Source organism: Triticum aestivum, chromosome 1D (genome assembly GCF_018294505.1).
Source record: "Triticum aestivum cultivar Chinese Spring chromosome 1D, IWGSC CS RefSeq v2.1, whole genome shotgun sequence".
Lineage (NCBI taxonomy): Eukaryota > Viridiplantae > Streptophyta > Magnoliopsida > Poales > Poaceae > Triticum > Triticum aestivum.
The window spans coordinates 104263347-104275398 of NC_057796.1; the positions used below are offsets into that span (position 1 = coordinate 104263347).

The 12052-nt window shown below is 47.7% G+C and overlaps 1 protein-coding gene across 1 annotated transcript; it reads left to right on the plus strand.

Moving 5' to 3' along the window:
• Positions 1 to 1565: 1565 nt before the first annotated feature.
• On the plus strand, positions 1566 to 3421 carry LOC123166328 (uncharacterized). Its single transcript, XM_044584116.1, has 3 exons — positions 1566 to 1914; positions 2004 to 2230; positions 2696 to 3421. The coding sequence occupies exons 1-3, from the start codon at positions 1602 to 1604 to the stop codon at positions 3206 to 3208; spliced, it is 1053 nt and encodes a 350-aa protein (XP_044440051.1). The 5' UTR covers positions 1566 to 1601; the 3' UTR covers positions 3209 to 3421.
• Positions 3422 to 12052: the final 8631 nt, after the last annotated feature.

Sequence of the window (12052 nt, forward strand, 5' to 3'; positions counted from 1 at the left end):
TTTTATTTGTTGTTTTTCTTAGTGTTCATCAGTTTTGTTTTGTTTTTTTGTTTTCCTTCGTTTTCTCATGGGTTTTCACGGTTTTCTTAGGGTTTTATGTTTTCCTTTTTTTTTTTCTCATCATTTTTCGGTTTGCACCGTTTTCCTTCGGGTTTTATGTATTCCTTGGGTGCTTTTTCTTGTTCCTTATGTTTCTCCCGTTTTTGCTATTTTTCTTCTTCCTTCCGTTTCTTCCGTTTTCACTGTTTTTCTTCTTTTTCAACACATGTTCACAGTTTTCATACACAATTATACATTATACATATACATCAGGAACAATTTTTTAATTCATGTTTGAAATTTTTAAAAAATGTTTGATGACTAACTTTTTAATACATATTATACATTTTAATACATTTTTAATGTTTTTAAAATACATGATTAACATGTGTTATACACGAGCATCATTTTATAAAATTTATGTTTTATGTTCAAAAGTTTAAATACGCGTTCTTACTTTTTTATAACCATCAGGAACATTTTAATTTGTACATGTTTAACATTTTTTAAATACATGCTTAAGATTTTTTAATTATTTTTATTTGATTTCTTAACACAGTACAGACACAGACGCTCATACATGCGCACATACATCCACCCCTATGAACACACGCATGCACGCACGCACATCTTACCCTCTATGAGCACCTTCAAGAGACTGACCTAGCACATTATCCTGAGAGTGATGAAGTCGCCATAGACGCCTTTATAGTCAACGGAAATGTCTCCTCCCACTGAACGCACATCACCGAAAAGTCTGAAATAAATTCAGAAAAATGCGAGCCCCAAGTCTAGGGCTTGAACCCAGATGAGTTGGGGTTACCACTATCCTCCTAAGCATCCAACCACAGGTTGATTCGCTAACTATGTTTATTTGATGACTACTTTTTTTCGTACATATTGTATATTTTTGGTATCAGGAACAGTTTTATACAGGGTTACCATTTTTGAAATATATGATTAATTTTTTATACACAATCTAATATTTTTATTTAAATTTTTTATTTTTATTTTCAATGTTTAATGCGCATTCGACATTTTTGGTATACATCAGGATCATTTTTATACACATTTAAAATTTTCCAAATAGATGACTAACGTTTTTCAAATGCTTGAATAACACTTATAAATACATGGTCAACTTTTGTGATACACATTGAATTTTTTCTATACATTTTTTATACATGAGAAGCGTTTTTTTCTATACACATTTAACGTTTTACAAATGCTAGATTAACATTGTTTAAATCTTTAATGTAGAGTGTTTTTTAATATTATATTTATAATATTTGGAAGTATAAACAAAAGTAAACATAAATAAAGGAAAACATGAAACAAAAACAAAAAACGTGAAAAAAAAGAAAAAAAAGGCTGTGGTCTCCCGCGAGATGGGCCGGGCTAGTAGCGGCCTTAGCTTCTCCCTGTGTATGGGCCGGGAAGCCCAACCCATCTGACCCAGTCTGTCCTCTCTTGCGGCTTTTTATGCTCGTCAACCGGTATCATCCGACACCAGTCGAGAGGAAGTTTTTCTCGCGGCAGCAGAGCGGTGAACGGCGGCGGTGATGGAGACCCTCCCCTGTGATTTTCGGGAGGGGATGGAGACCCTCCCCTGCGAGATTCGTGAGGCGATTGAGGTACTAGACAAGGATAAGGCCGAGCGGATCCAGGAGATTGCGGAGAAGCAGGCGATCGAGATGATCCAATGGTACTATGATAAGCTGAAGGAGAAGGAACCGGATTCTTATCAAGACTCGTCTGATTATGAAGACTCGTCATCGTCTGATGACGAAGACTCGTGTGAGTTTGATGAAGATAGGTGTCGCCGTGACTGGAACCGTCTATATGCCGGCGTGTTCGGTTCCTTCGATGATTTCAGTAAGCCCTTCCGCCAAATTCGCTTGGCAACGATGAAAACCGCCATTGATGCACATGTTGATCAAAGTCCCTCATGTTTATGCGTGCAGAGTCTATCCCAGCCATGCGTTACACGGACAAACCTGCGCCTCCCAACTCCGCCTGGGAGGATGATACTCTCCAGATCTTTTCAATCGAAGTCATGGGAAGAGAACAACAAAAATTAGAGTGGCCGCTGGATGTGTTCGGTATGGTTGCTGCGCGCGACTCGCTGGATCACAATCGCAACATTATCTTCAGTCGTGAACGGGACAATTGTCAGACCATCAGTGAGGAGGTTTGGACTCCCACTTGGCAAATTTTAATTATTTGGCTCGGTTCTTCTATGCTTTCACTGAGCACCACTAGACCTCCATTAAGCTGATTTAAATGTGATTAATAGTATACGATTTAATCAGGGATTTCAGTCCCCACCCACAAGAACAGAATGTGATTTTCAAGATTATAAGCTTGCTAGATCTTATGGCACAAATATGCTACCCTGACTATTCTCCCATCGTGCTTGTAATGCACCTCATATCACACATCATTTATGTGCTTTGGGTTCAGTAAGAGGATTTTGTAATTTGTTTCTCATTAAGCTGGGTGCCTTCACACATTCTGCTCCCACCGATAGGTTTACTATGTTAACATAATTAGTTAACTTCAGTTTGCCATTATGTGATTTACAAGTATATAATGTGCTTGTTTTTATACCCATGAACTGTACATTGTTGCCCATTTAATTAATTGTTTCGTGCAGAGTCCCTATCTAGAACTCACAGGCCCTACACGTGCTGTTGTGGTGTCGGATCGTGCGGACTTTGAGGTTAAGCTGAAAGTGAAGGGCGCTAGTGAATCCGAGGATGAATATTTAAGCTGTGTATCTATTCCCTACAATTGCTATTCCAGACCCACTCACTCACGCTTGGTTGAGAAGCTTGAGACTAGCAGGCTCACCACACTCAAGTTGACACTTGGCTTCATCGTCGACTCTGTGGAGGCCACGATCAGCGTGAGGGTTATCAGTGGATCATGGCCAGAGTGTTCTCGAAGTTTATTTACTGCCAGTACCGCCAGCATAGATCACATGAAAGTCACGTTGCTCGATTTCGAAGGCGACGGATTGCCTGTTGCCGCTGATGGCAATGTTCAACTTTCACGCCGTGTTGCTTCTGTCGAGCTTGCTGGTGAACTAAGAGTCTCCGCTGAGGCACAGTGTGAAGATGAGACTTTGGCTGATGTCAAAAGTTTTTACACCAAGGAAGGCCAGTAGAAGCCATGGTATCCTCAACGTCGGCTCCTGTAAGATGAAAGTCACGGTTGCCTGGTCTCTTTTCGACTGCGGCCCATTTGGGTGATGCTATGCTTTTGTGAGCTGTGCTGCAGTAGTGCCATGGTTGTTGCTCACTTATCCTGTTAAATATGCTCGTAGTGGTAATTTGCATATATGAACTAATGATGATACTCGACAAAGATATTGTTTTCATTATCTCGTTGTGTAGTCCTGTTTGGTGAATCCTACCATAGTTGACTTGTGGAACGTTTTTCTGTTTGATGCTTAAGTGAACATGTTGAACACCCTGGGAGCGCATTTATGCAGGATTGTGTCAAAATCCACTTAAAAATCAATGGCAATCAAAACTGGAGCATTCAATTATCTTCGTACTACTATCAATAGCATTTTACCTCCAGTGGTCACTGTCACATTTATCACACGAGTACAATTATCTTCACATGGACTCATTATCCATCAGCAGGAACAGATACAAGAGTCGGCCTTCAACTGCATGCCCAAAACGTCCGGCCTCATCCGGATATATTTGAAGTGCAAATCCAAAATCGTTCGGATACATTCAAAGTGCAAATCGTCCGGCCTCATCCGGATACATTAATTTAAAGTGCAAATGTTGATCATAATAGCAATTTGACGAGGAAATCAAAGTGCATATGTATGCAATCTTCACAATTAATAAACAATGGATATTCCCAGACTGGTTGTCCGTGCCTCCTTCCTTATCACTTTGCCGTTTGCAACTCGCCCGCCTCTTGCATCTCTGCCGTCGAGTGCTTCAACATCCTTGCATAGATGGCTTAGCACAATCTTCGCCGCATCAGGATCTAAATCGTCCATCTTCATGGTCAACATTTTGGTTTTCTTCGAAACGGTCGCAAGCTCAACCCTCCTCTCTTCAAGCTTGGTTTTCTTCACATCGAGCTCGGTCTTCTTCTTTTCCGAGGTTAATCTTCTTCTCCGTTGCCGCCATGAAGATGTCAAACCTCCCTGCTTTCTTTTCCTCCTTGATGTCATAGCGATTACACATGCCTCCTTCACCATGATGTCCTTGAACTTCTCTATCATCTTGGTCGCCGTCCCTTCTCGCTTCTCCACTTCTCTATCATCTTGGTCGCCGTCCCTTCTCGCTTCTCCTTCTCATACTTCCTCCTTCGGATCCCCCTTTTGACCTTCTTGCCTGGCTCTCCTTTTGTTCGATTGGTTGGATCACCATCTTCATCTTCATTGTTGATGCCCGCAGTAGTCTTGATGCTATGGGCAATGGATATGAGTCACTTTGGTTGCCCATTCAACTTTAACCAACAATGCATGAGGATGAAGTTTCTTTCCACCTTCAAGCACAATGTGACCGCATGGAAGGGCTGCAAAATAGGACATGGTCAACAAGTTGCATACGTGGCCAAATGACCAACACATGGAACAATTTACTTGCTCGGAATTTGCGCACCACTTGGCACCGGTTTTTGAGTATATTGAGATGGCCACAATAATTGCTCACAGCTCTTGGATGGTGTACCTTCGATAGGTGAGCACTTTGGCGTATGATCTCAGATCGCTTCTGTGCGGTAGGTATCGGAGTTCTAGTGCTCATGGAACCAAGTATGAACATTGGACCAAACGGTTGGGCATCTTTGCTCCATGCCTTGAAATGGCTCAACACCCGTGGCCAACCAAACATCACACAACAATTTGTCCTCCCTAAAATTGAAACTTTCTCCCCACCCCTTCTTCTTTGGGTCGGCACTGCCAGCCAATCGTCCGGATCAAGGCCCGTCTGCTTGATCAGACTGCTAGGTGTACTTGCCCGGCTGCTCGGTATGCAACTCTATCTGAGAATCATTCACTTGTTTGTCCTCAAAGCCATCTCCGGCGTGGGTGATGTCCAACATCTTTCCATCATCCGTCGGCGTCGCCTCCAATCGAGGCATACCGACGAACAGAGAGTGGGCACCCAGTTGATCGACGTCTGACGTACGTGACCGGAGCCGACATCCGCGACTGGACAAGCTGTGGCGATGGCGACTTAGCAAAGTGGAGGGCGCGTTCAATCGATGTCCATGGCACCAATGTGCCAGAAGTGGCTGGGGTCTGGTGTTGCTGACCAAGCTGCATGGCAGCGTAGTATACGAGGATAATTGGTTTGATGCCAACATTTGGCATTGCCAATACTTGGCAAGCCAACAATTGGCAATATCAAAAGTTGCCAAAAATTGACAACTTCTTGTGAGGTTGGCAAGTAAACATGGTAACCAACCAAGCACTAGCCAATATTTGGCATCACACGAATTATGCCCTATAATCCTACACAGGGTGTTGATGACCAGGTATAGAATGGCTCATGTTTTTTATTTTGGAACTTTGGCAACCTTTACTAACGATGATCATATCTATTACAAGTGAAGGAATAAGAAAATCAGGAGGTTTCTCTCGCCACACATCCGAGGATTTCCTTATGTACGATATACTACGTCCAGGGATCGGATCACCCGTCCCCCGTCCCCCGTGCCGCTCCCGCGAGCGGCCCGGACGGAACCCTAGATCGCCGCCGCCGCTCCCCTTTCTCGCCTTCCTTCTCCCTCGCCGCCGCCAGGGGACGCCGCCGGGCAAAGCCCACGCGTGCGTCGGCGGCGGCGGGGCTCTCTCCCTCCTCGCGAGGCTCCTGGACGGCGCGGGACGGCCGGCCCCCGCGGCGGCGCTCGGCTCGGCAGCAGGTCGGGCCGCCGGCGGATCTGGGCGGGGCTCCCCTGCTTGGTGGCGCTGGCGGCGGCGTGGTCTGCGCGGGGCGGCGAGGTGCGGGCTCCTCCTCCTCCCGATCTGATGGCGCCGCGGTGGCGCCGGCGCTCGGGCGTGCGGCGGGGTCCACGAGGGTGGTCGGCGCGCGACGTCTTCCTCCCTGATCTGATGGCTCCACGGTGGCGCCAGTGCTCGGGCGGCGGTTGGCTTCGGCAAGCGGTGGTGGGCGCTGGGCTATCGACGGCGCTCCGGCGTGTGCAGGCGGCGGCGGTCCCTGTGCACGGTCAGCGGCTCCGTCTCTGACCCGGACGGCGCGGGGGATGGCGGCGGCCCAGCGTGGCCGGCGATCTGGATGCGGTGGTGCCGGTGGTTCGCTGATCTACCGGTATTCCAGGGTCTGCCTGGTGGTGCTGGTGGTGGCGGCGGGCCGTGCACGAGAGTTGGATCCCTTCGAACTGATCTGGGTGAAAACTTGCCTTCGGCTTCTGCTAAGGCCGGCGGTGGCGGCGCTATCTGCGTCGTTCCCTTCTTGAAGGCATCGCCGTGGAGAAGTTCAAGGTCACTCTCTGCTACCTCCGGGGGAAACCCTAGATCGGATGATCGGATGACGGCGGCGCTCTGGTGTCGTTCTTCCCTTGGGGGCGTCATTCTTGGAGGTACACACGTGATCGAGGGACCAGAGGACGGATTCTTTGGTGGAGCGGTGCTTCATCCTACATACTGATGGCGATGGATCTTGACGGCGTGGCGCAATGCAGATTCGGAGTTCGCTGTGGGAGGATGGACTCACGCAGGAGGACGACGCTGTCGGGCGTCGTGGTGGCGTCGATGGCAGAGAGACCTGGCACGGTACATGCAACAATACAGCTCTGAAGATGGATTGGTGGTAGGTGGCTGCGGCGACCTCATACCCGGCAGGCGTCCTGGTTGAGAAGTGCGCCGGACTGGTAGGTGCCCCATACCCGGCAGGCGTCCGGGTTGGGACTTTTTTTTACGGGAAAGCTTACTTTATTAATCAAAGGACGGATATATCGTGTGCTAGTAGACTCACAATGAAATCGGGCGGGGCATCAATCCAACGAGATGGATTATTAGCACGTCCCCATCTAGCCAGCTCATGAGCTACATAATTTGACTCTCTAATACAATGCTCAATAGTAAACCTCCCGAAATCTACTAGATAACTACGACATTCATCAAGAACCGGCGCTGCCACCATAGAGTAACCTTCATTGAATTTAAGTGCATCCACCACCGTGATATTATCCGATCTCACCACCAAGTTACTGCATCCTGTATCTCTTGCTAGCTTCAGTCCTTCAAGCAGAGCTGCCGCTTCTGCCGTGAACACATCAGCTACATGTTCTAATCTCGCCGTGGACGCCGACATGAAAGATCCCCGGTGATCACGGATGACAGCACCACAAGACCCTGCATAATCGCCCTCTGTGAATGAAGCATCGACATTAAGGACAAGTTGTCCTGGTTTGGACCTCAGGTCTTAAATGTTTAGGTTTGGCTGCGATGTCTGTTTGGTATTAGGCCCAGACTATCTGCGCCCCTTCATCAATTGAATAGGTGTAAGACAGTTGTTGCTTAGACGGTGGCTTTAGTCTTGTTGTTGTATGGCTTTGTAAGGTCTTGTGAGAATAATTAATAAAGTGGCCGTATGCATCGCCCAGATGCAGAGGCCGGGGGTCATCCTCCTTTTCTAAAAAAAACTTGCTCAAGCTAGCGCGTTCACTTGCGCCATTGCCTTTCCGGTCACAATGCTCTATGGTTGCCCTGCCGAAGAGTCATAATCTGCTGGCAGCCATCTGTCACTACAGCCCCCGAAGCACCGTAATTTGATGGATCCAGAATAGCTTGGACAATTTCTTGTGAATCATATTATACAGACAGGGTTGAGATCCTAGCTCATCCCCAAGACGCAGCCCCTCGAGAACCGCGGCTGCTTCCATAGATGCTACATCGGTGGTGTCGTGGAATTGTCACGGCAGATGTCCTCGTGCAAGGACTTAGTCGTGGAGCCATCGCCGCTAGGAAGCTTAAAGGGATTAAACGGGACAAAGGACACGGAGATTATACTGGTTCGGCCCCTTACGTTGAAGGTAAAAGCCTACGTCCAGTTGAGGTGGTATTACTTAGGGTTTTGATGACCAGGAGCTAAACCGCTCTGCTTGGCTATCGATTTGATCTTACTTGTCCTGAACCGCCGCCGGGTCGTCCCTTTATATAGAGAGGTTGACGCCCAGCGGCTCTCAGAGTCCCAGCCGGCTTATAACAGTGTCCGGCTCGGACTCTTAACTATTCTTGCCTTACACTACAAGTCTTGCCATAACGGCGGTTTATCACTACGGGCCTTAAGCCGCTTCCGGGTCTTAAGCCCATTACTGAACCGCCATCCTCAAGCTTGGTACTGGGCTTCACGTGATGATCATTATGACATAACCCGTCCCCTCCTGGGCGGGTGACTCTAATGGTTATATCCTCAACATTAGGCCCCAGATTGATTTGAACCGGTTCATGTCAATCTTCAATACCTTTAAGAGAAAATCTTCCGGCTTCTTCTCGTGCGAAGGTTATAACCCACCGTGACGTCATCTTCTGGATTCTTGGTAACCCGCCATGACGTCATCTTCCATTAAATTCATTTTTTATTCTGTCACATCCCAACGGATCTTATCTTAATGACCATCCCGAGAATCGAGGCATTTCTGCGGCAAGATAATCATGTCTTCAGCCTCCTCGTTTCTCGCGCCCATTTACCAGCCGTCCCTTATAAATAGGCCCAGCCCATAAGCCTTTCGTCACTCTTCTCGATCCATCGTCTTCCTCCTCTGACGCCCCAGAGCTCGAGCTCCGCCGCCGCCGCCGCGCCCCTCGTCTTCCTCAGCCTCGGCCGCTGCATCATCCTGAACCGGTCCAGAGAAACGGCGGCGACCTCCGCTGCTCATCGGCACCAGTAAGTCCTTGCTACTCCGTACAGTAGATTCGCATTAGGGCTCCATGCTTCTTCCTTGTTCTTCGTAGTTTCATCTCGATTTCTTCACAGTTCCTCCACCGAGGCTCCTTTTGATCCGAAAACGGTACAGACTCCATGCGGTAGTAGTTTCTCACCCATTTTTATACTAGTAGATCCCTTTTGCCCAAAAAGACCTCATTTAGAGCTTATGAACTCCTCTGTATCAGTTTTTTAGGTCTAGAAATTTTTCCTTTCTGGACGATCGTTTGATCCAAAGTAATCCATGCAATCTGTGAAACTTGTTTGTGCAACACTTAGACAAAAAACTGCATCTGTTAGCCATGGCGGCTCATATCGCCGGCTTAAAAGAGACCCTGCTTTGTGAAATTTACGGCTCACTCACAATAGAGTTAAATAACTTAAATTGCTTAAGATATCCACGGCGGCTTAGATAACCTGACACCGTTAATCATATATCATTAGGCCCCTTCATAAACTGCCATCTTGAATACTGAACTGAAATCTTCCTCCGGCTTAAATTTGAACCGGGAATTCTCTTTTGTCATAGGCTTCCATTTTCCACAATGCCGCCCAAGGCTCCCAAAGCGCCCATTACGTGCAACTGGGTGAGATCCAACGTTACTGATAGCACCTTAGATGACTTCGTAAAGACGGGTTACCTGCCTAAGAAGGAGGTCATGTCCTACCGAGCTCATGACCCGTCCGAAGAGAGACCTCAACCAAAGGACGAAGAGGTTGTCATATTTGCTGACCACATGAGCCGGGGCTTTGCTCCTCCTGGCTCAAAATTCTTCAGAGATGTTCTGCACTTTTTCGATCTGCGACCTCAAGACATTGGACCCAACTCCGTGTCGAACATTTGTAACCTTCAAGTGTTCTGTGAGGTATACCTTGGAGAAGAACCCAGCCTGCTACTCTTTAGGGAGTTATTTTACCTGAACCGCCAGAACGAATGTGCTAACGGGCCTAGCTTGGAACTTGGTGGAATCTCAATCCAACGACGGAGAGATTGTCTCTTTCCTTATGCTGAGCCGCCAAGCCACCCGAAGGACTGGAACCAGACATGGTTCTACTGCCAAGATACTTCGCCGGCTGATGAGAACCCTCTGCCCGGCTTTCGCGCCCTGCGTCTGGAGTCAAATCACCCCCTGCCAGACAAATTATCTCAAGCTGAGCGTCAACCGCTTATTCCCACCATCAACAAAATCAAAGCTCTTCTGGGAAACGGCCTAAACGGCGTTGATCTGGTCCGGGTCTGGATTGCTTGGCGGGTGATTCCTTTAAGCCGCCGCCCCGGCTTGATGTGTGAGTACACATGCCGGAAAGATGATCCTCTACGACACAGTCCAGACGACTTACCTGAGGACGTTATTGACGATACAACCAAGTCGCTTCTGAACGAGAGCCTGGCAGATTGCGGGAGAGTGGGCTTAAGCCCTTTCTGCAAGACTAACCCGGCTCCTGCGGTAAACCATTGACCTGAATGCTTCTCCTTTCATTTTAACGATTTTGTCTTAGCTTACTAATCTTTGTTGTATTTTACAGGCTAATGATAAATTCTGGAAGGTCAGGTATGACCATGAAGCTGCTAAGAAAGCCAGGAAGGTTAAAAAAGCCGCCAGGAGAGCCGCTCCCCGCAAGAAGGGGAGTAAGCCTAGCGCCTCGGACCTGCTTCACCTGGAAGACACCTCCGAGTCAGAGGTAGCCCTTGATTCTTTAGGCTCCTTTTTTAACCGTCTTATTGACACTGATTATCAGCAGGAGGATACCGGAGCGAGTAACCCGGTGATTGAAGAGGTAACTATACTTTCCTCCGACTCGGAGCCCTTGCCAAGACTGAAAGTCCGAAGAGTAACCCGGAAAGTAAGATTTTCACATCCTTTAGCTTATCAAGATCCTCAATTTCTTTTGAAGCGACAGATTCATGAGAGTCGGAGGCAGACTCGGACTAGCAAGGACGCAGACCTCTCCTCCGGCTTACCCGAAGCATCAAGGAAGCGCCGGACCGAGGTTATCTCCGACTTATATCCTTTTCATCCTTTGGCGGGCGTCACTCGTCAACCACTCAATTCTTCTGACTCAAACTACCAGGGAACTTCACCTTCCTCCGGCGACTCAATGCAGTCTAGCTTGCCGGCCTTCAAGACCGCCCCCGGGTAATGATGATCAGCTTACTTTGTGCTTACCTTACTCATGGTTTTGCACTAACTCTTTGACTTTCAGTGTACAAGTAAAGCCCAGCAAGAGGGCGAAGAAAAGTAAGCCGGCCGAAGAGCCGGTCTTGACTGAACCTGATGCCTCTGCCCCTGAGCCGCCGTCTGCACCAGCTCCGGAAACCACCACTGCCCCATCTGATGAGCAAGTTACGGAGGGTTCTGATAACCCGGAGATCCCCAGCCCGGCTCATCCAGATGACCCGGCCGTGGTGATTACCCGGACCGAATTCGTTGAACCGGGAAGACCCACCGTGCTGGCTAGGTGCTCTGCCAAGGAGGAACTTCTGGAACGCCACAGAGCCAGGCTGGACATTACTAACTATGCCAATCTGAGCATTGGAGATATTGTCGCTGGCTATATTGGTCAAGTGCACAACAGCCGGGACCTGGAGATTGACATGGTGAAGCAAATACAGCAAAAATCTGAGGTACGACTCCCTTGCTTACTCCATAGTCATCCTTACCATGCCAGCCCCCAAGTCTATTACTTATGACGGAATACGTTGTAGACTTAATACCGGCTTAATAATTACTGCAAGAAAACCGGCTTACCTGGTAACACTCACGGGCCGGATTAAACAACATAATTGAACCGGTCTTTACCTTATGTTAATCAAGTAGTTGAGCAACTTTACACATTAGCCCCCAAGTGCCGAGTACCTTTGCCTGTAAAGTGCTTGGGACTTAATATTGCATTATAATCATCTTAACTGTAACCCGGAATTTGTACAGGCCGCCTGTAAGAAATTTGAATCAGAAATCTCTGATCTGAAGAGCCGCCTGAAGACCCAGGAAAGTGAAACCCAAAAAGCTAACTCCAAATTTGAACTCAGTGTATCCGCACAAGAGAAACTGAAGAAAAAGTTTGAAGCAGAAAGGAAAGCCTGG

What these genes read in the sequence shown, in the direction of transcription:
- LOC123166328 (XM_044584116.1), top strand. Translation starts at nt 1,602, where the DNA reads ATGGAGACCCTCCCCTGTGATTTTCGGGAGGGGATGGAGACCCTCCCC. An exon ending in CGGTTCCTTCGATGATTTCA is followed by an intron (nt 1,915 to 2,003) that starts GTAAGCCCTTCC and finishes TTATGCGTGCAG; the next exon opens with AGTCTATCCCAGCCATGCGT. An exon ending in GTCAGACCATCAGTGAGGAG is followed by an intron (nt 2,231 to 2,695) that starts GTTTGGACTCCC and finishes TGTTTCGTGCAG; the next exon opens with AGTCCCTATCTAGAACTCAC.